General features: G+C 48.3%; 3 protein-coding genes across 19 annotated transcripts in view; all 3 read right to left on the bottom strand.

The window, feature by feature from the left end:
• The window catches only part of ARHGAP40 (Rho GTPase activating protein 40), a 50,247-nt gene extending 44,664 nt beyond the window's left edge, over positions 1-5,583 (bottom strand). The window contains exon 1 of the mRNA XM_045362969.3: positions 5,378-5,583. Within this exon, the coding sequence (XP_045218904.2) occupies positions 5,378-5,514 (137 nt within the window). The 5' untranslated portion in view covers positions 5,515-5,583. The remainder of the gene's footprint in view (positions 1-5,377) is intronic.
• Positions 5,584-13,431: 7,848 nt separating this feature from the next.
• Positions 13,432-20,980, bottom strand: ADIG (adipogenin). 3 transcript variants are annotated; one of them, XR_010578251.1, is made up of 3 exons: positions 20,846-20,980; positions 15,698-15,926; positions 13,432-13,794 (listed from the first exon to the last, which is right to left on the bottom strand). XR_010578251.1 is itself a non-coding variant. In XM_065521860.1 (3 exons), the coding sequence occupies exons 1-2, from the start codon at positions 20,967-20,969 to the stop codon at positions 15,808-15,810; spliced, it is 243 nt and encodes an 80-aa protein (XP_065377932.1). In that variant the 5' UTR covers positions 20,970-20,980; the 3' UTR covers positions 13,432-13,794; positions 15,794-15,807. The 3 variants fall into 3 exon arrangements, 2 of the variants coding, with proteins under 2 accessions (XP_065377932.1, XP_005569047.4); XM_065521860.1 differs by having other exon boundaries at positions 15,794-15,926; XM_005568990.4 differs by lacking the exon at positions 13,432-13,794 and having other exon boundaries at positions 13,874-15,926.
• Positions 20,981-23,343: 2,363 nt separating this feature from the next.
• Positions 23,344-27,715, bottom strand: part of RALGAPB (Ral GTPase activating protein non-catalytic subunit beta) — a 109,991-nt gene continuing 105,619 nt past the window's right edge. For 12 of the 15 annotated variants that reach the window (XR_012419365.1, XM_005568983.5, XM_065523132.2 and 9 more), the window contains one exon: positions 23,344-27,484. Coding sequence is in view for 11 of the 15 variants with exons in the window: in XM_005568983.5 (XP_005569040.1) it covers positions 27,291-27,484 (194 nt within the window). In the remaining 4 variants the exon portion in view is untranslated. The remainder of the gene's footprint in view (positions 27,485-27,715) is intronic. The other 3 variants (XR_012419364.1, XR_012419367.1, XR_012419368.1) reach the window with 1 other exon arrangement.

Raw genomic sequence — 27,715 nt, 5'->3', positions numbered from 1 at the left:
CCTGCTGGAGAGCCCTGGAGGAGAGCGGTTTACAAGGACTTTTTCCTGCAAAGCTGGTCAGAAGCCCCCAGCGGCAGCGTGGTCCCTGGAGTTGTGGTTCTGGGGTGGTTGTTCCAGATTTCGAACCAGGAGGATGTGTGAGTGTGAACAGCAGCCACTATCTGAATGGCACTGATTCTACAAATGAAGGATCAGGCCCAGAGAAATGAGGGAACTTTCCCAAGGATGAGTGGAGGATTTAGGACTCAAATGCAAATCTTTCTGCCACGCCAAGGAGTCAGTAGTCCTGAATGTACTTGTCCCATGAAAACAAGCCTGTGCTATTTGGAGTCACCTCCAAGAACTTGCCCTTTGACCACTGATATCTGACACAAAGTGTTCAATTTCTACGTGGTGTGTGCTGTACTAAGCCTTCACACGCATTAATGTCATTTTATCCCCACAACAAGTCTATGAAGCAGGTACTGCTGTTCACAACCATTTTACAGAAAAGGAACCGAGGCTCAGAAAGGTTAAGTAACTTACCCAGAGGTCCACAGCTGATAAGTGGTGAAGCTGGGCTTTGAGATTCAGGCTGTCCTTCTACCCCTGACACATTTAAGCCACGTGTAGGTGATTTATTCAGTGATTGGGCTCACATACAAGGGGGTGTGTCTGGAGAGATCAGTTGACATTGAGCCCAGTGGCAGAGACTTGAGCTACACATGCGGAAAATATGAGTGAAGGGGAACCTTGTAAAGGTGATTGCTTCTACAAGCCATCTGTGTGCAATCAGCCAAGTCCTTTAACCCATTATTGATTAAGGAAATCTGGCTGGTGCACCTGACTCAAAATGGGTCTTTCTGCCTCTCTGATCTGCCTTTGAACTCTGCCAGACACTGAGCATGTGAAAAGATGCTCAACCTCACTAATAATAATAAAAAGGGCAAATTAAAACAAGAGACAGGTTTCTCCCAATCCAATCAGCCAAGACTACAAAGAACAATAATGTCTGGCCAAGAATGTCATGTACGTTAGGAAACAAGCTCACACCCACTTGGTGAGTCTACTTGGGTACAACCTTCCTGGAAAACCACCCAGAATATGTTTCAGCATTTTAAATGTATACACCTTTGGAATCAATCATTCCTATTCTGAAAATGTATCATAAGGATAAGTACACAAAGACGTATGTCCAAGAACATTGCAGTATAGTTTATAACAGCAACCAAAAGAGAAAAAGAAGCAAACTAAAATTCCATCAACAGGAGGCTAGTTAACAAAAGTACTGTCCAGTCATAAAATGAAACATCGCACAGTCTTTAAAGAGGATAATGTAAGGGCAGGTATGGTGGCACAGGCCTGTAGTCCCACCTACTTGGGAGGCAGAGGCAGGAGGATTGCTTGAGTCCAGGAGTTTGAGACCAGCCTGAGCAACATAGGGAGACCCTGTCTCTACAAAAATTAAAAAAATAGCTAGGCGTGGTGGGGCATGCCTGTGGTCCCAGGATTACTTGAGCCTGGGAGGTTGAGGCTGCAGTGATTCTACCACTGCATTCCAGCCTCAGCCTGGTCAGCAGAGCGAGACTCTGTCTCCAAAAGAAAAAAAAAAAAAGAATAATGTTGATTTCTATGTCTTTCCAGGAAAAGATATTATAAAGATAGAAATGTCATTTATAAAATAGTATACATAATATAAACCAATTCACGTAAGTACAATTATGTAAATGGATTGGATCATAGATACATTTTGCATATACATGTATGTAAATATTTATGAAGCACAAAATTCTATAGGATGTACACAACTTCTCACAATTGCTGTTCTTGTGGGTTGGAGGTGGGAGGGGCAGGTGGATTTCACTTGCTACTTTTTTTGCATTTTTATACCAATCATGAATTAACAGAAAATATATTTCTAGAGGGAGCAAGGATAAGAGGAATCCCAAGAGAGTCACCTCACTCCAACTTGGTCTTTGAGGCACCTCCCAAGGTCAATATTGCATGGTTTTAAGATTAAGCCCACATAGACAGTGAATTCTGTGTCACCCTCACATTAGGGAACGTTCTGTTTGATGGCAACACGGACTCTATTCATCCCTGCTCAGGCCTTTCTGGTCAGCATTTAGTGTATTATGTGGTAGTGACCAATGTTATGTCTTCCTCCTGGACCAGGCTGTGGACATCTTAAGGGCAGAGAGAGCATCTTATTCATGCCCACACCCTCATGTCCATCACGGGACTTCATGTAGAGGCAGTGAGCATTTCATTCATCAGGCAAATATTTCATGAGCACCTACACCTGTGCCAGTGCTGGGGAGCTGTGGGTAAACAGATCAGACAGGGGCTTACATCCTGAAGGTTGCAGTGCTGCTGGAATTTGTTGAATAACTAAATGACTCACAAGCAAGTGACCGGCGAGATGAACAGACTCAAAGGATTGGGGGAGCTGACCTAGTGACCCTGTGAGCCAATACACAAGAACGTTGGCCTGGAGCAAACAGACCAACCCCGTTCCAGGGTAGTGGTTTTCGCTTTTTTTTTTTTTTTCCTTGGCAGTGGAATCTTTTCTCAATAAACAAAATAGGTAACAGTATATTATTATAAGCTGATTTTATAAGTTTAATTCAAAGTATTTACTGATCATACAATCAAGATAATTTTGGTTGACAAAAAACATTTGGGACACCTGAGTGGAGGTAGTATTTTTACTAGATGTTTAATACTTGGAAGATATAATAAAGATTAAATTCAAATAAAATGTTTGCAGAACCCTGGTTTAAAAACCACTGTTCTGGGCCAGGCGTGGTGGCTCACGCTTGTAATCCCAGCACTTTGGGAGGCCACGGCGGGCAGATCACGAGGTCAGGAGTTCAAGACCAGTCTGACAAACATGGTGAAATCCCGTCTCTACTGAAAATGCAAAAATTAGCCGGGCGTGGTGGTGCACGCCTGTAATCCCAGCTACTCAAGAGGCTGAGGCAGAAGAATCACTTGAACCCGGGAGGCAGAGGTTGCAGTGAGCCGAGATCGTGCCACTACACTCCAACCTGGGCAACAGAGTGAGACTGCGTCCAAAAAAAACAACAACCAAAAAAAACAACAAAAAGAACCCACCACTGTTCTGGAAATAAACATGTTGCTTTTTTTGTTTTGTTTTCAATAATAAAGAGAACAAATGGTTCAAATTTTAAACTCTCTTAAGTATTATTCATTTGTTCATTCAACCTGTAGCTATTAAGCACATTCAGTGGGTCAGGAGTTCTTATAGTGAATTCAATATTAATAGCCTCAAAGATCACAAGGAACCAGGAGATTAAGGGAAGGTGCTGTTGGAGTCAGGGGAACAGCCATAATAGATAGGTAGGTAGATAGGTAGATGGATGGATGGATGCATGGACGACGGATAGTTGGATAGATGATGTGATCAGCTGAATAACAGCTCCCCAAGATGTCCACATCCTAATCCTCAGAATTTGTGAATATATGTTATCAGGCAAAGGGACTCTGCAGATGTGATTAAGCTAAGGATCTTGAGATGGGGGGATGATCCTGGATTAGCCAGTGGGCCCAATGTCATCACAAGGATCCTTATCAATGAAAGAGGGAGGCAGGAGCGTCAGAGAAGGAGACATGGTGATGACGGTGGAGGTCAGAGTCAGAGAGAGACGTGAACGTGTTACAGAGCTGCCTTTGAAGACGGAACAGGACCATCAGCCAAGGAATGTGGGCAGCGGCAGAAGCTGGAAAAGGCAAGGAAACAGATTCCTAGCGCCTCCAGACAGAACGCACCCCTACAGACCACTGATTTGGGGATTTCCAGCACTCAGAACTGTCTGATAACACATTTGTGTCTTTTTAAGCTACTACGTTTATGTGATATGTTATAGCAGCAATAGAAAACCAATATAAATGAGAGAGAGAGAGAGAGACAGAGAGAGATGATACATAAGCTTATGTGATTTGTTATAGCAGCAATAGGAAACATATAGATAGATGAATAGATAGATAGATTAGATATAGGATAGATAGATAGATAGATAGAAAGATAAACAAATTTGTCTTTGGCTTCTTAAAAATTGATTCTCATTAAAATCCTATCCTGACTCATTTTTGCCTGGGGTGGGGCAGGCACCACGCACATAGGAGTTCAGCGAACACGCCATATGGATGAAATGGTCTCACTGAGCTCCCCCTCCCTTTCCTGAGCCTAGAAGTTGTTCCCTTAAGAGAATTATAGGACTCAGTTGTCCTATAATCAGGATCACCTACCCCTGAATCTGCTCTCTGAGTACAGACCAAGTCTCGTCTTCAGGTCCTTGGGCGGCAAATGAATGGGACAGTGGGGGTCTCCTGCTGCAGGTATGTTCCAAGCTAGAACACTTTTGGAGGGCAATTTGGCAGGGTCTACTAAGATTCGACCATTCCTTTTAAACTTGCAACTACAAGTCTAGGACGTGAATTTTACCCATGCAAGTCCCCAGAGATGCTCATTGCTGTATTGCTTAGAATTGTTAAAAATTGGAACCAACCTAAATGTCCATTAGCCAGGAACTGATTCAAATTAACCAAAGATATCCATAAAGTTGGATCCTGGCAGGCCATTAAAGTGAATGAACTAGATCTTTATGTTACTGACATGTAGAGATGTCCATAACATTAATTGAGGGGTTGCGGGGGGAAAACCTTACAAGCACGTGTATCACGAGAGCCTATATGTGTTAAACTATACAAGTTTAGGTTTATATATGTCAAAAAGTTCTTCCAAGGTGTATGTCAAAACTTTAACAGTAGTATGTTTTCGAGAATAAACATACGTATTCTTGTACTGTTTGACTTTCTATAATAATCAAATTGTAATATGATGTAATCAGAGTGGGGGAAATGACTATTTGAAAATTCTAGTCTGGCTGTCAGCGGCAGGCTGAGCAGGAGTAAGGGGTGACCAGTTCTCAGTCGAGGTGACCACATGGCCACAATGACCCAGAATCTTGACCCAGAGACTCCTGAATCTTGAGCCCCTGGGCCCCCAATATTCTCTATATCCAGAGGAAAAGAAAATGGCACACATTGGCATCACTCATGGCCTCTAAGAATCTGAAAATCAGTGACCCCTGTAGGAGGCCAGCAGCATGAACCCAGGGCAATGCTGTGTCCCAGGAAGGGTCTGGGTTTGGAGTCCCAGGGACCAGGGCTAGAAACCATCTCCACCACCTGACAGCCAGGTGACCGTGGGCAGGTCGCTGGGCTCTCCAAGCCTCTGTTTCCTCATCTGTACGATGGAAGAAGATTCCTGCCTCACAGGGAGGTTGTGAAGACAGATGTTGTCAAGACAGACAGCACATGCCCCTGGCACATCGTAGGGCCAGCTTCCCTCCCGCTCCTATGACCCCTGTACCTGCAGCCCCGGTCGGCCCAGCGCTGGGCGCAGCGCCTAGCAACGCGGGCCCGCGGGATCCGAGGACATGGTGAGGCGAGGGGCGCTGGGGCCAGCCTCTCCATCTGGGCGGCAGGGAGGAGGGCAGGCTCGGCCATGGGCTGGCACCTCGAGGATCCCGGTCCGACGTGGTGCTGCCGCAGTGAGGATGACTCCGTCAGCAATGTGAGAGGGAGGAGTGAGACAGGCCCCGTGGCACACCCAGTTCCCACACACCCTCACGCAGGATGAAAGTCCAGCCTCCTCCTGGGGCGGGGCTGGCTTGGCCGGGGCCACCTACAGGCAGGCACGCGGGGGCACACACATGCCCCTAAGTCCCGCCCACCTGCACTGGAACAGCAAAGTGGAAACGGTGCCTTTCAAAAACTGTCATGAAATAAGACTTGCATGGCCGCTATAATTACCTACAGCCATCCTGATTTCAGAGTAAAACCACATGAATAAAGCACCTGGCTAATATGGGTGGAAGAAAGTGCCCACGACCCAGGGGTTTTTATTTGGCTGGGCTACTCCCTCTGAGACTTCTCTGAGCCACGGTTTCCTCCTCTGTGAAACGGGGATGGTGACATTTGGAAGGAGACAGGAAACAAGCAAACAGGAAGGTGTCAGGGTGTAAAGAGAGCAGGACCTGGGCATGAGGGCGGGAGGATAGGAAGGGAGCAGGAAATGAGAATGGCAAAGTGAGGGGGCATCCAGAGAGCCTCCCGGGATTGGCCTTTTGGTCGGGATGTAAAGGAGAAGGAACTAGCTGGGAAAAGGCTGGGGAAGGGGGAATTTAACCCCCTCATCTTCAAAATGAGAACTTGAATTCATTCATTCAGCAAATCTTTATGGAGCTCTGTAGGAGCCCTGGGGGCAGCGACCAGAATGTCTGAAATCTAAGAGCAGGAGTGTGTGGACTCGGCTGAGAGGAGAGCAGAGGCTGAGTGTCAGGGTGGGGAGGGGGAAGGGGTTTCCAGGTGCCAACAAGGACACAAGCCAAGGTGTAGCAGTAGGGCATTTGGGGGATGTATGAGAAGCGCTCCTGCCAGCTTCCCTGGCGGTGTCCTATTCCCGGCATCCATTTTGGACCATGAGCCCCTTCTCTTGCCCCTCTGGCCAAGACGGAATGCCATGGACTTCCCCAGATTGCCCGGGCTCGCCCTGCCCTTCTCTAAGGCTCCGGGTGTCAATGAATCTCTCCAAGCAGCATATTTGCCTGTACTCCAAGAAGAGAGGCCCCAGAGTCCTCCTCAAGGAGGGCCCCCAAGTCTATAGGTCCCCACAGTCTGAAGCTCTGCTCTGGCCTGAGGGAGGCAAGAAATGGGCCCCAAGAAACTGAAAACAGGACCCCACTGGAGCCACAGAGCCCAGGAGCATGCATGGTTCTGGTGTCAAAGAGAGGAAAGGCCTCGCAGCACAAAGGGCCCTGAAAAACCCCACGTCTCAGGCAGCTGTCACTGGCTGGAACCTGCGGACTAGGGCTGTGCAGAAGACCATCTATCCACTTCTCCTGAGCCTCCTCCTGAGGAGGAGACAAGGGAACCACGCCACCAGGAGGCCAAGGAGCTGGGGCCCAATATGTACGTGAATTATCAGTGGAAGTGGGTGCAGAACTACTTTGGCAGCCATAGGGAGTTTTGTGTGGGAAACATGGTAGGTGCTTAATAAAGGTTGGGTGGATGGATGGATAGATGGATGGATGGATAGATGGAAGAAAGAATGAGAAGTTGGTTGGGAAAATGGGGGATGAAAGAAGGGATGAATGAGAGGATGGTGGTTGGCTGGATGGGTGGGTGGGTGGATGGTTGGATGGATGCATGGTTGGATGGACAGATGGATGGATGGATTGATGGATGCTTGGATGGATGGATGAATGGGTGGATGGGCAGGTGGAAGAGTGAATGGCTATGGGCATAAATATGTGAGAGCACGAGTGAACGAATGAATCACTGAGCCATTAGGTGAATGGGTGGAAGAGTAAATGAATGAATAAATGCTTGAGTAAGCAAGTTAGTCCTGGGTAAATGAACTTCTAGTCCAGAACTGAAAATCTAGCTCATTGTCACCTTCCTTAGGTGCAAGGAACCCTTCAGAAGAAAGCAGGAAGGAAGAGAGAGTGGCCTGAATCTTGTATGGCCGCACTTTCAAGCCTCCGTAAGGAAGTGCGCTCTTTGCTTCCTGGAGAGCCGCCGCGTGTACTCAGAATGAACCCTGGAGAAGTGAGTATACCCGCGCTCAGGGCAACATTCCTCATCTCCGGCTGAGCCCTGTCCCAGTCCCCCACCGGAGTATCGGCCAGGCCGGTTAGATCACAGTGGAGTGGCTCAGACCTGTTGGCCCTGCACCCTGGCAGCTCGCCAGCACCTCCCCAGGCAGCCTGCCATCAGCTAGGCCTCTCACTATTGCAGAGACTCGTCCTAGGCCCCTCAGACCCAGAAAGTCCCCCAGGGCCTGCATGTTGTGAGCTCAGCATTTCCTCCCTGCCTTTCTGCCCCTCCAAGCAGCCCCCACTCCCCACTACAGCGTGGTCCTGTATAGTGTGATGAAGTGGAGCCTCATAGGCTTGGGGTTGATCCTCAGCTGTGCTACTTAGGCTGTGTGACTTCAGGCAAATGCCTTAACCTCTCTGAGTGACAGCTTCTGCATCATTTAAATGAAAAACTTGCCTGATTTGAGGGGTGGTTGTGAGGATTCCGAGGGATAATACATGTCAAGCACTTAAATGGGGCCTGGCACACAGTGTACACGGAGCATCTAATTTCCAGGTGCTCAACTTTTTTCTTTTTTTTCTTTTCTTTTCTGAGACTGGGTCTTACTCTGTCACCCAGGCTGGTGTGCAGTGGTGTGATCATAGCTCACTGCAGCCTTGACCTCCTAGGCTCAAGCGATCCTCCAGCCTCAGCCTCTGGATGGAGCTAGGAATCACAGGTGTGCGCCACCACACCCAGGCTTTTCTTTTTCTTTTTTTTGTAGAGACAGGGGTCTCACTATGTTACCCAGGCTGGTCTCAAACTGCTGGCTTCGAATGATGTTTCCACCTCCGCTTCCTAATGTGCTGGGATTACAGGCGTGAGCTACCATGCCCAGGCAACCTTTTTCTTTCAAAAGCAATTTATGGAATGAAGTGCCAGCCAAGCACCACGCTCAGAGCTTTACACGTGTTACCACATTCAATCCTCATGATAACCTCGAAAGAGAGTGTTATGGGTCGAACTCTCCTGCTAAAAACATATGAAAAACGTGTGAATGCCTAAGCCTCAATATCTCTGAATGGGGCTTTATTTGGAAACAGAGTCTTGACAGAGAGAATCAAGTTAAAATGTGGTTGGTAGGGTGGGCCCTAACCCAATAAGACTGTGTCCCTCTGAAAGGGGAAAATCGGTGCCAGACACTGGCGTGCATATCAGGAAGATGACGGGAAGGCACACAGGGGGGACACCATGGGAGGGCAGAGGCCGCGGCTGGGTGATGCTGCCACAAGCTGAGGCACATTGGAGCCACCAGAAGCTGCCAGAGGCAAGGAAGGCTCCTTCCTCTGCAGGGTTTGGAGGGAGCCTGGCACTGCCAGCACCTTGACTGTGGAATTCTAGCCCCCAGAAGTATGAGCCCACACGCTTCTGTTGTTCTAAACCACCCAGCTTGTAACACTTTGTCATGGGAGCTCCTGGAAACAAATGCAGAGGGGATTGGCCCTGTTTTGCAGATGATGACACAGGCTGAATGGGATGGTGATGGGGGGCTGAGGGGCTTGCACTCAGGAGTGGTCCCAGGGTTAGGGGTAGAAAATAAGCCTGTGCCTAGAAGGTATGCTGTGACAAGGGGTGTGTCGTTCAACGAGATGCACTGACAGTCAGATGCACCCTGCTTTGCTGACGCCCCTGCAGTGCTCCCATGTCATGCTGGTGACTGTCCTCGCAGGTTCCCTGCGATCTTCAGCCTGGGGAGACAGGTTTGCTGCCCCGAGTGCACCTGAGTTTCCTACAAACATCAACCGCGCAGCCTTAAGCTCCATCATTCAGCTCTAGGAGGAGCCAACGGCATCCCTGTGGATCTGGAGACACACATCCCAGTTAAGAGTCAGAAAAATGGGGCACTTCATGGCTGTGTGACTTTGGGCAAGTTACTTAACCTGTCTGAATCTCAGTTTCCTCATCTGAAAATGGAACCATGATCCGACTGAGAGGGCTGTTGTGAGAATCCAGTGGGATAATGCGTGGGCACTCAGTGAGCCGCGGCTGCTACGTGGGGATGATGTCTCTCGGCAGCCTGTGACTAGAGTGTCACGGGATGTGTTTACCAGTCACACGCCCAACTCCTCTGTATGAGTGTGCGTGTGTGTGTGTGCCAGAATGGGGACCTCGTCCACATCCACAGAGGCCCGGGGTCTCAGCCCTCACCCAAAGCAGGGAAGGCGTCTCCCCACACTCCCCACAAGTGTTCTCCAGAGCTGTCACCTGCCCAGGGCCCTGAGGAGCGGCCTCATCTGCCTTCTGCCTCAAAGGCTCCTGGGACATGGCAGATGCTCTCCCCAGACCCCAGTGCAGGGCCCACTGCACTCACTCTCCTCGGGGTCGGCTCCTCAGCAGGTGGGGCAGGAGGGCTGGGGGGCTCCACTGGCTTTTCTAGGCCAGAAGGCAAGCTGAACAATGGCCCAGCAGCCCCTCACAGTACAGCGGGGCAGGGCCGAGTAAGCAGTGCCGAGAGACTCCACAAAATGGGGCACTTGGCGACAATGCAGACAACACCAGGCAGAGCTTCAGCCACAGGGAGGAGCTGCCAACAGGCCTCATTCAACGCCACCCCTGCAGCTCCCAGGAGAACCCCGTGGTGACAAAAGCTCGTCAGCTGGAGCAAAGCTCGTGTGGAGAAGGGAGGGTTGTGAGTGTGTGTGCGTGTGTGTGACTGTGCGTGTTTATGGATGCGTGTCATCTAGCCCAGGTTTCTTCCTCATTCTCATTTAAATGCCACAGCCTGATTGAAAACAAAATATTTAAATGTGTGAGAGTGCATGTGTGCATGTGTGTGTCTGTGAGAGTGTGTGATAGTGTGTATGCATGAGGTGGTGTATGTGTGTATGTGTGTCTGTATATGTAAGGGTGTGTGAGTGTATGTGTCTGTGTGTATGAGAGTATGTCTGTGACTGTGTGTATATGTGCCTGTGTGAGTGTATGAGAGTGTCTGTGTGTCTGTGTGTGATAGTGTGCCTGTATGTGTGAGGGTATGCGTGTCAGCGGACATGTGTCTGTGAGCATGTGTGTGAGTGTATGAGTGTGTGTGTGATAGTGTGTGTGTGAGGGGTGTGTGACAGCATATGTGTGTGTATGCATGTGAATGTGAGTGTGGCGAGTATATATGTGAGGGGGTGTGTATATGTGTGTGAGTGTATGTGTGTCTGTATGTGTGAGGGTGTGTGTGAGTGTATATGTATGTGAGTGTATGAGTGTGTGAACGTGCATGCGTGAGGGTTTGTCTGTGTGAGTGTGTGAGTGTATGTGTCTGTATGAGGGTGTGTGTGTATGTGAGGGTGTGTCTGTGTGAGAGTGTGCGTGTCTGAGGGTGTGTCTGTGTATGTGTGTGTCTATGAGGGTGTGTGTGAGTGTATGAGGGTGTGTGTGATAGTGCGTGTGTGTGTCTATGAGGGTGTGAGTGTATGAGGGTGTGTGTCTGTGTGTGTGTCTATGAGGGTGTGTGTATGAGGGTGTGTCTGTATGAGGGTGTGTGTGTGTGTGTCTATGGGGGTGTGTGTGAGTGTATGAGGGTATGTGTGTGACATAGTGTGTCTATGGGGGTGTGTGTGAGCATATGAGGGTGTGTGTGTGTGTGTCTATGAGGGTGTGTGTATGAGGGTGTGTCTGTATGAGGGGGTGTGTGTGTGTGTCTATGGGGGTGTGTGTGAGTGTATGAGGGTATGTGTGTGACATAGTGTGTCTATGGGGGTGTGTGTGAGCATATGAGGGTGTGTGTGTGTGTGTCTATGAGGGTGTGTGTATGAGGGTGTGTCTGTATGAGGGGGTGTGTGTGTGTGTCTATGGGGGTGTGTGTGAGTGTATGAGGGTATGTGTGTGACATAGTGTGTCTATGGGGGTGTGTGTGAGCATATGAGGGTGTGTGTGTGTGAGATAATGTGTGTGTGAGTGTATGAGGGTGTGTGTGAGAGATAGTGTGTGTCTATGAGGGTGTGTGTGTGAGCGTATGAGGGTGTGTGATAGTGTGTGTGTGTGTATGTAAGAGAGCATGTTGGGATTGCACAGCGGGGCAAAGGGCTGGGGAAACAGGTACTTCTTTTTTTTTTTTTTTTTTTTTTTTTGAGACGGAGTCTCGCTCTGTCGCCCGGGCTGGAGTGCAGTGGCCGGATCTCAGCTCACTGCAAGCTCCGCCTCCCGGGTTCACGCCATTCTCCTGCCTCAGCCTTCAGAGTAGCTGGGACTACAGGCGCCCGCCACCTCGCCCGGCTAGTTTTTTTGTATTTTTTAGTAGAGACGGGGTTTCACCGTGTTCGCCAGGATGGTCTCGATCTCCTGACCTCGTGATCCGCCTGTCTCGGCCTCCCAAAGTGCTGGGATTACAGGCTTGAGCCACCGCGCCCGGCCAGGTACTTCTAATATACCCTTGGGGCCACTTTTTGGTCGGGCAACTTAGCAGTGGCTGCAAAATGTAAACACATATCTTATATTCAACAGTTTCTCCTTTCAGAATGTGTTCTCTGGATAGAAGCACACTTGTGTGCAAGGATTTAGATTCAAGAGTGTTCGTTGCAGCCTCTGCATAAGAATAGAAACCTCATCCAGCAAATTCAGTGGGGCTCAAATCCCAAAGGGTGGCTTTCTGCACCTGATGAGGAGCTCAGACTTTACAGCCCAGGGACAACGGAAAGCATGGAAGGTGTGAAGCTGGGAAGGGACATGTCCCAATTTGTGTTTTGGGTGGATCATTCCAACAGGGCAGAAAGAGCAGAGACCAAGGCCAGGAGACCAAAGGACAGGAGACAAGCTAAGATTTCAGGCTCAATTCTCTCTCCTTTGGACATTTAGAAGTTGTGGTGGCTGATGGGGTGTGGAGTGAGGGAGAAAGAAGGGATAAAGATGATGCCCAGTTGGTACCTTGGAAGGCCTGTCCCTTTATCCCCTGACCCCCATCATCCTGCAGCCTCTGGAACCTTACGCCTCCCACCATACCTCCCCCAGAACCCCACCTGGGGAATAACTGGCATGGCGGAGAGGGACCTGGTACTGGAGTCATGGGGCCTGGGTTCAAATGCTAACTCTCCCAGTGTGACTCTGAGCAACTTAGTAACTGCCCTGTGCCTGTTTCCCCATGTGTAAAACAGAGGTAACCAACCTACCTTGCAGAATTCTTACAAGGGCTAAAAGCAATCATATGTATTTGTTTTTTTGTTTGTTTGTTTTTTGAGACCGAGTCTTACTCTGTTGCCCAGCCTGGAGTGCAGTGACGCGATCTCAGCTCACTGCAACCTCCGCCTCCCAGGTTCAAGCGATTCTTGTGCCTCAGCCTCCCGAGTAGCTGGGGCTACAGGCATGAACCATCACACCCGGCTAATTTTTGTATTTTTAGTAGAGATGGAGTTTTTTGCCATGTTGGCCAGGCTGGCCTCGAATTCCTGACCTCAAGTGATCCATCCGCCTTGGCGTCCCAAAGTGCTGGGATTACAGGTGTGAGCCACCGTGCCCGGCCAGCAATCGTATGTATAAAGCACATAGAAAAGTGTCTGACGTGTAGTAAGCACTCACTAAATGTGAGCTACCTTTATAGCTATTCCTACTCCTACCAAACTAGGCACTTGGTAGACACTCTGCAGCTATTTATCAAATATTTGTTATTAAGATCAGCCTGAAGTCCGATCAAGGAGTGAGTTGGAAATCAGAGAATGGAAGTTCAGAGCAAGCCCCCCATCCCCATTGAACAGATGGAGAAAAGGGTTGGGCTTTCCCAAGAGGGTTCTAGATGACTTGAATCGGGGCCAGGGCTGAGTCTCGGACCTACGCTGGTTGAATGAATGATTTGGTCAGGCCTGGTAGGTTTGTTAGGGTTCCCCCGGGCATGGGAAGCCCCTCGCTTCTTTAATATGGACCCACACCCTCCGGCCCAGCCCTGCTTTAAGACCCCTCTGAATTAAATTGGCCAATTTCTCCCAGTGGGCCGGTTTACTGCTCCCATGCCCTCCCAGACTTGGGCGGCTCCCTGGAGGGCTGGAGGTCATCTGCGATGCTGGAGAAGGGCTGGGTCCTCTGGAGGCTTTCGCATGTCGGTCTGAAGAGGAGATGAGTTGTGGGTTCCAAGGAGGCACCACAGTTGCCAAAGTCCTCTTGCCTCCCTGGCAAGCCTCTCCCATCCACTTCCGCCATTACCACTGCCCTGCTGACTCCAGGAAAACCAAACTAGAAACAAAAGGAAGGTTGGGACTAGGGATGCCATTGGGATAAAAGAGTAAGAAAGAGACGGGTAAGGCCAGACGCAGTGGCTCACGCCTGTAATCCCAGCACTTTGGGAGGCTGAGGCAGGTGGATCACCTAAGGTCAGGAGTTCGAGACCAGCCTGACCAATATGGTGAAACCCTGTCTCTATTAAAAATACAAAAATTAGCCAGGCATGATGGCGTGTGCCTGTAGTCCCAGCTACTTGGGAGGATGAGACAGGAGAATTGCTTGAACTGGAGAGGAAGAAGTTGCAGTGAGCCAAGATTGTGCTACTGCATTCCAGCCTGGGCAACAGAGAAAGACTCTGTCTCAAAAAAAAAAAAAAAAAAAGGGAAAAAAGAAAGACAGAGGCGGGTAAGTGATGGGGGTGGGAAGGGCTCTGGATAGATGGGATAGGGTTCTTGTGCAGGGTCTGAAAATCTTTTCTCATGCCACAAATGATATAAAAACAGGTCAGGCTGCATAATTCGCAGGGTTCAATGGCAAATTAACTCGGGGGGTCCTTGTTCAAAAATTAAGTATTTCAACACAGCAACAGCCAAGCATGCAACCAAGCCTGGGACCCTTCTGAGCCTGGGACCTTGTGGCACTGCAGGTTACACATCTGTGGAGCTGGCCCTGTCCACAAATCTCTGAGGGCATATATAGGAGTGAGTTTTCCTGGGAAAAGGGCCCTCAGTGGTCAAGGTAGGACCCAAAAGGCTAAAAATCACTACAACTGAGGTAGGTGAGGGGCCCTTCTTCTCACCACCTCCTCCCTCCACTCGGGCAGGGTGGGGGCTAGTGAACACGCTGCATGAACCAGCTTCAGAGTAGGGCAGGCTATGGTGGCCAAGGGGACAGAGAAAGGTGGACACATGAGAGATGGAGATTAGAGTTGCGAGAGAGAGGCGAGAAGGCTGGCTCCCAGGTTTCTGACTTGAGCAACAGAATCAGTCCACAGTGGTGCTATTCACGGAGATGAAGAAAAGCTAGCAGAAGATCAGGGTGCTGTTTTGCTTGGCTGGGTGGCAGTGAGAATCAAGATTCCTATTCTAGGCATGAGAGGGTGTCAAGCAGACAGATGATAAAGCTTGGGAGGAGATGAGATGAGACACACACATTTGGGGGCCATTGGTATAGAGATGGCATCTAACCCTACTGGAATGGCTGAGGTCTCCTAGGAATTCAATGGGTGCAAAGGCTCTTGGGTACAACATCTGATTGCCCTGACACCTCACATGAGAGTATGTGTGTGTGTGCCTCATTTGTAAATGTTCTCATTTGTAAATGGAGGTGAGAATCATATCCCCATCATAGGATTTCATAAGTAAGCTTGTGGAAGGGGAACGCTTAAGACAGGCCTTGGTACCTGTTGAGCCCCCAAGGATACCAGCCATTGTAACAATAATAATCACACCATGTCATCCTTCCACAAATATGTACTGAGCCTCCAGCGTGTGTCTGGCAGTGTCTTGGGGCTTTGGATGCAGCCATGATCAAACGTGTTAGAAGGCGGTAAGTACTATGGTGAAAGGAAAGCAGAGCAGGGTAAGAAGCACGATGAGGAGGATGGGGCGGGGACTTCAATATCGAATAGGGTGGCCAGGGGAGCCCTGCTTAAAAAGTGACATTAGAGCAAGCCCTTGGAGGTGAGGGAGTTGCCTCACGCAGATGTCTGAGGGAACAGCTGGCCAAAGACCATCAGCAGAGCGGTGGAGGGTGAGGCCCTAGGGTAAAGGGTAGGGGACCTTTGTAAAGGCTCCTTGTGGCACAGGGGGGCTGGTCCTCCAACAGGGCAACACCAGGTCTGTCCCACAATGAGGCAGAAGGCTCTCACATGCTGGAGAGAGCCCGTTGTCCAGCATGGCCAGGGAGCATATACCTCTAATACGGTAGAGGCAGCCTCTTGCCCACATAGCAGCTGCCCAAGCCTTTGGGTGGGCCTTGAGGTTCCCCCTGGCCCATGGAAGGGCCTCACCTGGCACAGCAGGCTCACCAGCAGGGCCTCTCCTTCTCTTGGCCGTGGAGTGTCCCCTTCCAGCAAAACTCGGCCGGGCCTTTGCTCCAGGGCTCCCAATCGAAGCATACATCGGAGTCATTTTCCTCTGAATCTGTGGAGACACGAGGCAAGGCCTCTTGGCTGATCACATGCTGTCTCCCACCCCTGACCCAGGAAGGAGTCCCCTGGCAGGCCTGGGTGTACCTGCAGCCTTGTCTGAGGGTAAGGCCAAGGCAGAATCCTATGAGCCAGCCTTGAAGCCTCAGGAAGTCTTCAGGGCCTTAAAGGGTGACTAGGGACCAAGAAAGAAGGCTGTTCCTGTAACTCAGAAAATGGCCATATCCATCTACTAGAGGGGAGGACACATAGGTGAGCAAATGACATACCGTACTGGGCATGGGCCAGGAGGAGGCAGTGAAGCAACACAGTTATTGACCCATCCAGGCATTTGTCCACTAGTTCATTCATTAACAAGTATCTGAGTACACAGCACAAGGATCTCCACTGTAGCACTGTTTTGTGGTGAAACACACACATGAACAATAAAACACCTGGGAACTGTGTCCACGTCCACAGATCACAAGAGGTCTGGGTGACTAAGCTGTGGCACAGTCACACCACATGGAGACCCAGACCTTCCGTCTGACGGCTTGTCGTGAAGCTGTTAAAATGTTTGCATCATATCTGTATCTTCTGATTTGCAGGATATCTATGGTATATTATAAGCAAATTGAAGAGAAATGTAGTATCTTTTTGTTTAGAAAGGCAAATGCTGCCCCCTTCTCCAATTCTTTTTGAAAACCTGCACACGTTAGTAAGCATGTGCACGAGTTTGCTGACAGACTCATCTTGGGGAGGTAAGGTGAGAAAAAGGAGGGGACGGGGAAGATTATTTTTCTTACTAAACTCTTGCATTGTTTCACTAGTTGCAGGGAAGTAACAAAGGTTGTTTGTACAATGGGCATAATATCAGCATCTTCTAGGATGAGGGTTAACTGAAGACAGACATGTAAAATTCAGCACAGGACTTGGCACAGGCCTTCAACGGTGTTGGCAGTTAGCATGTCTTACAAGTCAGTAGGGGCTGGGCATGGTGGCTCACGCCTGTAATCCTAGCACTTTTGAAGGCCAAGGCGGGTGAACCATGAGGTCAAGAGATCGAGACCATCCTGGCCAACATGGCGAAACCCCATCTCTACTAAAAGTACAAAAATTAGCCGGGCATGGTGTGGACCTGTAGTCTCAGCTACTCGGGAGGCTGAGGCAGGAGAATTGCTTGAAACCAGGAGGCGGAGGTTGCAGTGAGCTGAGATCGCACTACTGCATTCTAGCCTGGGTGACAGAGTGAGGCTCTATGTCAAAAAAAAAAAAAATGTAGGATGGCGTGAAGTGACTGTTCTTCACTAGAGAGAGTATTTTTTGAACATAGAGTATGTGCGAACTGTTGTTACATTCATTTTCTCATCTAATCCTCTTAACAACTTCCTGAAGTCAATTACTAGTATTTTTTGTACTTTACAGATGAGGATGGTGAAATCACTTGTCCAGGCTCAAAGCCAGGGAGTGGTGCTACTGGATGCGAATTCAGCCTCCCCACTCCACAGTTCCCACTGGGTGCGTTTGGACTCAGGGGATTTAAAGGCAGCTTTGAATTGAACACCTTGCTCCAAAGGCCACCATGAGGGGCTGTTGCACCACTCTTCTGTTTCAGCCCCAAACCCATCTCTTGGAGATTTCCCTTCATCCTTCTGCAAACTCCTGTCAAATCGCAAAAGTAAAATACTGGCAGCAGGGCATCTTCCCCTTGAAGGGTGTGTGTGGCTTCCTCCACCTTATGGCCATGTCATGGTCAGACAGTAGCACTGTCCTCCACTGACCAGCTTCTGCAGGAGTTGAGCTGCCCATTATCATTTTTGCCTCAGTGCCAGTTTCATCAGGCAGCTCCCCTTTCCTCCCCACTTGCTCCTCCTTCGACTTGGGAAAGTGCATCCTATCGGGTACTCCACACTTAACGCTCTGTCTTCTGAGGCCTGAAACTGCCCTGAGGAGCCAGCAGGAGTGTTGTGGGGGTGGGTGTGGGGAGGAGGCAGCAGAGCTACTCCTGTCTGCTTTTCAAACTGGATTTCAGGCAAACTGATTCCAATAAAAGAATCCACAGCAGAATAGAAAACCACAGGTCTGGGTGGCCTGACCCCTCTTAGCCCTCCAAACCCTGACATTGGGTCAGTTCCCAGCACAAGCGCAAAACACACACAATAATATCGGGGATTTTAGAAGATGAAGAACCTGAGGGAGGAATGCCCACCTCACTTTAAGGATGGTTTCTCTTCATTGCAAAATTAACAAAGGACTTATTTCAAAACGCCACATGACACCAAGGAGTAAACAGCCTCTCAGGAGAAAGTCTGCGGAGGACTTGGGGTGGGGTAGGTTGTGGATGGTTTTGGAGTTGGGCCTCCAAGCAGAGTGAATGCCGGAGGAGATTCACGCCGCAGGCCTTGACCTGGGTGGTAGGAGAAATGTCTCCACTCCAAAGAAGGCATCCAAAGCCACGCTACCTACATTTCCTCCCACATTGACAAAACCAGCATTGGTTGGATTATTTTCTCAGCCTACAGGAACCTACCACGTGCCAGGTGTGTATGTGTACTGTGTGCCCTGCCCTGTAAGCACCTGATATGTATCGACCACTGGAGCCTGTCACAACCCCAGGGGGCAGGTACTAGTGTTGTCTCCATTTTGTAGATGAGAAAAGCAAGGCTCACAGAGGTGCCCACCGTCACGCAGCTGGTAGGTGGCAGAGTCAGGATTTGAAGGCAGACAATTGGCTCTCTTAAGTTCACAGATGTATGACCTTGGACAGGTTGCTTCTCCTCTCCAAGCCTCAGTTTCCCCAATTGTGATATAAGTATTATTATGCAGGGTTATTCTGAGGATTAAATAAGATTATGCATGTCCAGTGTTGAGCACAAGGCCTGGTACATAGTCAGTGTTGCAAAAAGGTTCACTATTATTAGGAAGTATTAAGCAAGGATGACTTTGGGAGGCCGAGGCAGGTGGATCACGAGGTCAGGAGATCTAGACCATCCTGGCTAACATGGTGAAACCCCGTTTCTACTAAAAGTGCAAAAAATTGGCCGGGCGTGGTGGCAGGTGCCTGTAGTCCTGGCTACTCGTGGTCCCAGCTGCTCAGGAGGCTGAGACAGGAGAATGGCGTGAGCCCGGGAGGCGGAGCTTGCAGTGAGCCGAGACTGCACCACTGCACTCCAGCCTGGGAGACAGAGCAACACTCCATCTCGAAAAAAAAAATAATAATAAAAGCAGCAAGGATGAGGCCAGGTGCGGTGGCTCATGCCTGTAATCCCAGCACTTTGGGAGGCCGAGGTGGGCAGATCACCTGAGGTCAGGAGTTCGAGACCAGCCTGGCCAACATGGTGAAACCCCATCTCTACTAAAAATACAAGTATTAGTCAGGTGTGATGGCACGCACCTGTAATCCCAGCTACCCAGGAGGCTGAGGCAGGAGAATCACTTGAAGCCAATAGGTGGAGGCTGCAGTGAGCCGAGATCATGCCACTGCACTCCAGCCTGGGTGACAAGAGTGAGACTGTCTCAAAAAAAAAAAAAAAAAAAAAAAAAAGGATGAAATCTGAACCTGTGTCTTCCAGAGTCCAGAGAGACAGCTTTTATCACCAGTAGCAAACAAGTCTGACTCCCCACCAGCTGTGGGGCCCAGTGCCTGAACTGTACCCCTCAGGGAGAGCTATGGTCTACCCTGGGACTATGAGGAGAATATACGTTAAATAAACATTTTCTAGAGACAAGAGGGCATCCCAGGTTCTTGCTAGGAACTCCCAATAATTACACAATTACAAGTCCCTGCATTTGAGATCATGGGGCTAGTGGGGGTGTGGGGAGGGACTTCTCACCCCGCCTCAACAACATCTGACCATTGCTGGCAACATGTGCTGCGCCCTCCCTGCCTAGCTGGCCAAAGGTCATGGCGCTCAGCAGCAGGAGGTGGAAGATCAAGTGGTCCCCACAAAGAGGCCTTTTTTTTGGGACACAGGATCTCATTCTGTCTGCTGGAGTACAGTGGTACGATTTCGGCTCACTGCTGCCTCGACCTCCCATGCTCAAGCAATTCTCCCACCTCAGCCTCCTGAGCAGCTGGGACCACAGATGCATGCCACCACACCTGTCTAATTTTTGTATTCCTTGTAGAGACGTTGCCCAGCCTGGTCTCAAACTCCCGGGCTCAAGCAACCTGGCCACCTTGGCTTCCCAAAGTGCTGGGATTACAGGCGGGAGCCACTGTGCCCAGCAGCAAGAGACCTCTTGCTGAAGGGGATGCTCAGGGAGACACATGCCAGAGGACCATAAGTCCCACTCCTGCCACACAGCCAGGCCATATCCTGGCCCAGCCACCCCTAGCTTCCTCCACAGCCAGCTTGGTCCCACCTCTTGCTCCTCTTGCTCCCATGCTGAGGTCAGGGTGAATGTCAGTTGGCTTCCATGAGCCTGCCTCCCAAAGAAGCCAGATCCTTTCTGATACATGACCTAGGCAGAAAACAGTGAGTGGTCTGCAGGTACCTGAAAAATGCCTAAGGCTGCTGTATCCCATTGTACAAGCTGTTTACTGCACAAAAGCACCCAATCGAGAGGGTGAGCAGTGAGCTGAAATCCAGCCCACGCTCTGCTCACAGAGCCTTGTGCCCCAGCTGAAAGGGGCACCTAGAAGTTCATCTCCTGGATTATCCCTCCTGGAGGGATAACCTCTGTCTAATTTGTTCAAAAGATCACTCTCGAACTCTAGGTTCAAACTCTAGGACTCACTCTCGAACTCTAGGTTAAGAAACCCTAAACAACCAAACCACCTTTCCACTGAAGAGTTGACTGCTTGTATCTAAGCCAGCACTTAAAATGACTGAACGAAGCCCCTTCTGCAGTTGTTTCAGGGCACACTGGCCTATTCGGCCACCTGCCCAGCTCCAGGATTAAGGTCCTGCCTGGGCAGGGTAAGAAGCTCACCTTGGCTAAGTAAGAAGCGTAGCCAGACGATCAGTAAGAACAGCAAACCCACAGGGAGGCAGAACCAGAAAACCAGGAAAGAAAATGTGAGGTCGTTCACCAGTGGCATCAAAGGGTACCTCATGGTGCATGTGTGCCTAAGCTGGGCCAGCCTGGGCTGGCCTGGCAGGGCTGCCCCAAGGGACCTGGCAGGCTGGGCCATGCTCTGCTCTCAGCCCAATTGTGACTGAGCTGTGAGGTAACAAGGAAGTTACAGTGTCCTTCAGGCAAAGTACGCAGGGGACACTCTGAGGGAGAGGTGTTCTGGACGAAAGGGTGGGAAGCGAGGCAGTGAGACAGAGTCTGGCTGAGAATTAAAAAGCCCAGGTTTCCAGGCAGGCCTGGGTTTGAATCTCAGCCCAGTAGCTATTGGGTTCATGATACCCCTCTGACCCTCTTTCTTGTAAGATGGAGATAATTTTGTTAAATTAGAAACACAGATGGGACAAAAATTACCCTCGAGATTGGTGTTCATATACCTGAAGTCACAGAGCCCCTCCAGGAGCCAGCCGGGTCCCCAAGTCCTATAATACCAGCTGTGTGTGCCCACATCCACACTGTGGGAGTGCTGGGGACTGCGGCAAACTGGGTGGAGCTTACTGCATCCTAAGCATGCAGTGATGGCAGCTCCCACCAATAACTGCTATGAATGAAATGCAGGTCCATTATTGCAGGACTCCTAACTTTCCCAAGCCAGGCAAAAAGTCTACATTTCTATGTGACATCTCCCAAGTTTAAAATGTTGGGTCAGACCTCGTTAAAGCACTGTTGGCTAAACCAAACGTCTGCCAGGCTGGATTGGTCACTGGGCTGCCACTTAAAACTTTTAAAATCTAACACATAGATTATTCTAATGATTACTAAATGACTATAAATGATTATTACTTAATCTGGAAGCTTCTGTGCCTTTCCTTATTAGGGTTTTCTGTGAGGGGCTTCTAACGACTTGAATCTTGTTCCTTGATCTCCTGAGTGGCCAGAACACTTCCACATGCCATCCTCATCTTCTCATATCTGTCATCCGTTCACTCATGAAGTATTCAGTAAACCTCCATGCGCCAGACCACGGCAGAAAGGCTGCTTCGGACTTCCCACTGGAGTGGCTGCTGCACGGTATTCTCCAAAAGGACCCTTGGACCACCTGCCTAAAGCTGCCAGCAGATGGGTGGGTGCTGGAGTGTATTTATTAAACATGCCAATTCCCAGGCTCACCTTCGTCTCCTCAGACCTCTTGGGGGTGGGGGTGTGGCTTGGGATTCAACACACTGATAAGCAACCAGAATGATTCCGACACAGGCTTGATTTTGAGACCACGGCGTCTCATGACTTAAAAGCACCTGTTGAAAAGGCAAACCCAGGTCCAGGCTGGGGGAGCAGCTGCAGGAAGTGGGCGGTAAACCTAGGGAGAAACATGGAGTAGAAAACCCGCTTACAGGAAAAGACACCAATTCAAGGAGAAGGGCGCATGGGGCCAGCAACAGGAAAAAATAAGAGCATGGGAGGGGCTGGGAGAGCTGGGACATGGTTTCGAGAGTCCTAGCCCAGCTGTGGGATGGCCAAAATTCCTACAAGAGGAAGTCTGGGAAAATGGACTAGAATGCATGACCAAGAGGGGCAGTGCCCTGGCAGGGGGCACCTGATGCAGGGCCCAGAGGCCAAGAGGAGGAGGAGCAGGTGGTATGGGTTGGGAGTGGTTCCCTGGCACTGGGTCCTGAAGGGGTTGGGGTCGCAGAGAGCTGAGCAGCATAGCTGGGAAAGGCTTGAGCACACATTTTTTTCTGGTTACAAAACCTTTCCAGACACCAAAACAGGGATATTGTGGTCAGCTTCCCTGGCCACTAGGCCCCGCTGGAGGTCCTGTTGTGAGTGGGCAGAACAGACACTGCAAGGTAGGCAGGTCCCAGGCACAGTTCAGAGGGTGGCACACGTCAGCAGCTCTTGGCACAGGCATGACCACAGTGGTTCTCATGGTTGTTTCAAGTGGTCCATTCACTCCTCTATGTGTGATCCAGGCCTGAAGGCGCTCATCTGGCTCCAAGATGCTCTACACAAAGGGGGCAGTGGGCAGCAGGGGATGATCTCTGCATCTCCCCACTTTGCTGACTGTCTAGCCCTGGTAGGGCTCAAATTTTCTGCAAGCAGAGGGCACAGCCGGCACTTTCACTCCCATAACGTAAGTATCTATCTCCTCAGCAATTCCCAGCCTCTGAAAGGTGAGCCTCTATTGGCAGTGTTTTAATTATACAAGCTCCTTCCAGCAGAGAAGGCCAAATATTTTTCTTAAAAATTAATCAAACTTTGAGTATTTCATGAAATACTCATTTAATGTTCAATTAAACTACAGATCTAAATTATAAAGGGCAGCCAAAGCCGAGCAGACATCCCCTGGAAGGGTAAAATTCACAGCACCAGTGTAGGAGTAAACCCCCAGCCTGTATCCAAAAGCACACACACAGTTATTAGATAAGAATCTCCTTAAAATTTAATTGACTAAATGTATTACATTCAATATTCCATGGGCTTCTGGACAAAGGATCGGCATAAATACAAACAAACCTCTGGACCTTCTTCCCTAACCGACGAAGATGAAACACAGGAGGCAAGGGGCACGGGTACACCTTCATATTTACACTTTGCCTTTACTTTACAGTTCAGTGCCAGAAATATTTACAGAAAATACAATAAGAAAAAGAGCATGTCTTGGCAACATACTGAAATTCATACAAACTGTATATATGATTTCAAGCAAATAATGACACTGCTTATTTTTTAGCCACAACTGCCAACCCCTTCAGAGGAGAAAGATGTCTTGGTCACTGTAAGAGATGAGGACTTGGGAAACTTGGTTTGCTTCAACAAGTATTTATTGGGCGCCTACCATATGCAAGGCACTGTGGAATCCCAAATTACACATTTTCCCTCATCATTAAAAAAAGAAAAGCATCTGAAGAACATGAGTTGATATTCTGAGAAAAACACTGTAAGTACATGGCTTCTTTAGCTACTAAGAAACCCACCGTTTGATTCCACTTCGTACGGATGGACCACCTCCAATCTCTCCAACTCAGGAAAAGAGGCTGTCATGGAAATCTTTAAAACAGACCATCTGACTCCAATCAATCGTCATTTCATGTAAACACAGCAATCAGTTCTTTTCAGGAAGACAGAACCTGAATGGGCTTTAAAATGGTGAATAGAGAACTACTGCCAGCAGGAGTGTCAAATTACCTCCAATACGTGTTTCTTTCTTTCTTTTTTACCAACTACCACAAAACACATCTTTGAGCAAGGCTAACTTTCACTTTGGGTAAAGCTCCACCTTCCAGAAGAAATGACTCTGCCTCTCTAGAACCCAGTCTGAAGACTGACAAATGCTTCCCTAGTGTATGGAGAAAGTAACCATTCATGAAGGCCTCATACACAGAACCTGCAGGTAACCAACAATACTGGTCAAAGGTGTGGGTATTTGTATTTATCAATGAATCCAGAGGAAAATGGGCTGCCCTGAAATAAAGGATATGGAAATGAAGGAAAATGTGCATGAGTATGTGTATGTATGTGTGTGTGTGTGTGTGTGTGTCTCATTAGTTCTTTCAAAGGCCCAATGGATGGAAGAGGGTCTCAGGAGGAAGCCCTAGACAAAAAGGAAAGCTAGCTAAATAAGGAAATGATTAACAAGGTAAAAGCCCTCCTCACTGTCCTCAGTGCTCCCAACCAGAGAGGAGCAGAAAAGCTCCCTCCTGCAACTTAAGAAGGCAGAAGGGCAACCTTACTTACCACCTTCCTCTTCACAGAATGCCACACTCATCCACCCCCTGGCACACCCAACAGATACAGCAACTGAACTGTTTAAGCCACAGACAAAAGTGGTCCTGGCTTTCCCCCAGAGGCTAGAACATATGCTGGCAAATTTATCAAATGGACTACAAAATATTAATATTAGGTGCTAAATATGTTCCTCTGGTGCTATTCTACTCAGTGACTTTTAACACAGGCAAGTGGGTGAACACAGTGACCATGAACTCAGATCCATAGAGATGGGACAAAAATTACCCCCGGCATCGGTGTTGATATACCTGAAGTCACAGACCCCCTCCAGGAGCCAGCCGAGTCCCACTGACGAGTTAAGCGTTCTTAGCACTCCCTCTTTGGGCAGATGTTATTTTGAGCAGAAGGAACCAGCGCCTGGTAAGGTACGGTACGGGTATCCCATAGTCCACTGGCTCTGTACACACTGGGAGTTTCATGCCTTCAGGGGCTGTACATCCCTCCTTCCCTGGAAGACCAGGGAGTCTCCCAGATCACAAATGCATTCAACATCATTGTTTACGTATCAAATACATTGGAATTACAAAGAGTTGCCAGAAATTAGACCTAACTGAAGGATCAGCAAGTCCAACCCTCATACACACACACAGCATATTTTTCTGAAATTAACTATGCCAAAGGTAAAAGTCTGATCTGAAGAATCATACTGAAGAAGTACATCTACATCAGTTATTTTTAACCTCTGCAATGTTGTAAGTTACATGTTAATTTATAGCCTTCTCTGCTCACTTCAACTAGAACAAGAGCCCATTTTCCCCTCAAAATGTCAATCTAGAATTACCTTGAAAGTTATTAAACCTCATCTTGTTCCTGTGAACCACTAGAACATTTTTTAGGGTAGAATTGGCTCATCTTTATCCCGAATGCCCTCTCCCACGCTACCATCTGGAAACATCAATTTATTGCCCAGCTTAAAAAGAAAATCAACTATTGAATAATAATACTATAACCTGAATGGAAACTGGAGTCATAGAAAGAGGAGGTTATCTTTACCTGAGCTTAAAACAAACATGAAGAACAGGTTATGGCAAACTTTAAACCAAGAGCTGCTATGCCCATATTTCTTGCTTATAGATGACAAAATGCATACTTCTGGAATAAGAGACTTGTGCACAGGGAATTAGGTCCCACACTATCCCCGCCCCCTAAGTAACCCACCATAACATCAAACCAAACAGATCGTCGCAGCTCTGACCCACAGTCTACTGACATCAGAGTTCAAGGGGGGAAACACCCCTTACACAACTGTGATCATTTCTCTTTGGACTTTAAATATCACTTATTTTCTTAACATAAAATAATCTTACTAAAGAAGAAAGCACATGAGAATAGGATAAATGAGCAGTGTATACTGTAGCACTGTAACAGGAATCCTTGTAAGGATGTTCTGGGTCTGGCCACCTCAAAAGTTTTATCCCTGCAGAAAAGTAGCAGCGAGGTAACAGAAGTATTTCCAAAACCTGGCAGGGATCTGTTGGCTGGCAAAGTCCAGAAAACATGACAACAACAGCCATTTCTAACAGTAGCCACCCAAAGAGATGGTCACTCATGTTTGTCAATTATGAGGAAATCCAGTAGTTCTCTGGGAGATCTGAATTAGTAGCGCTGAGAGGCTATTCCTGAACCCCATTTTAGAATCCTTCATAAACTACTGCAGTTTGCTGCTTGGTCCTGAAATAAGAGACAATGGATGAAACCAAATAATTTTCAACCCTTATTGTGAATTTACATTTCTTTAAATGATATTTAATGAATGAATCACAAATGTTTAACCTGTCATTATGTCACCCCGCTGGACAACAATGGAGAGAGTGGGGGTATCACTGCTATCTTAAAACTTTTAACCCCACAAACTTTATTTGTATCCCCATTAAAGGACAAGGCCATGCTCCATTTCCGATCTGTTCCTGGGTGGCCCAGAAACTGAGGCTTTCAGACAGATCTGTGCAGTGATGAGAAGAACAACTTTTTGAAATATGGAGAAAAAAATATGACATATTTTAATGTCAGGCTTCTTATCTGAGCAAAAAACATGTATCATCTTTTCTTTTTGTCAGTGTGACAGCTGGATGACAAGACCTACAAGTGAGTAGAAGGCTGTGACTTCTTTCCTTCTCCTCCATGCTATCAACATGAGTCTTTAAATGTCCTGGAAGATTCTGAGAAAGATTTTAATTTTGAATACAACCTCCTAAAAAGTGAGGTATAAAACTATCTTCAACTTCTATATTGCAAATTTGTTGATACTACCAATGCACGTGTTTAACTGAGATGCATAAAAGCCTTTCTCCTCAAAAGGCTTATGTTTAACTAAAATTGTCACCTTTAAAAGAAAGTTTATGGCTAAAATGTATATCATCATGATCAGCAGGAATATGATTGTGTCTGGGAGCCCATTTCACTAGACAGCCCGAAGTCTTCTATCAAATGGGTTATAATGTGTTTCTTCTATTCTGGTGATTAAACAGTAAGCTCTTGGGAGTGATTTGTTTTTATTTATACAGTGATCACCTATCAAACTGTTCTGCTGTGTTACAGTTCCCGAACTGGAGTTCAACAGTCTTAGAAATTCAGGGGTCTAAGAACTGCAGTTCTTGAGTCCAACCTCCTGGAAAAGTGAAGTATAAAACTCTGGCTCCAACTGTTTGTTCCGGTACTTGTTGACAATGTCGGTGATTTTCTGTTTCCGGCGGACATGGGGTGGACTGTAGGAGTCACTCTCCAGTCTCTTCCTTCTACAAATGTTAATTACAGTCTGCCTCACCAGAAAGCCTTGAAAATAGAGAGTTTTAAAATAAATGTTAAAAACTAGTCACTTAGGTAGGTGAACTGTAAGTATTCAGGTGAACTACCCTACGCATACTCAAACTATTTCATTCAACTTGCAAACTTCCCATCCCCAGAGAGATAGACATAGTGCCAAGATACAACTGCCACAAGAAACACACAATGACAGGAAAAGGAGAATAAAAATCTAGTCTAAGAACCTATTTTCCGTCCTGG

The sequence above is a fragment of the Macaca fascicularis genome, chromosome 10 (assembly GCF_037993035.2).
Source record: "Macaca fascicularis isolate 582-1 chromosome 10, T2T-MFA8v1.1".
NCBI classification, from domain to species: Eukaryota; Metazoa; Chordata; class Mammalia; order Primates; family Cercopithecidae; genus Macaca; species Macaca fascicularis.
The sequence above is the reverse complement of the archived record's forward strand: the minus strand, read 5'-3'. Positions and strand labels throughout refer to the sequence as shown.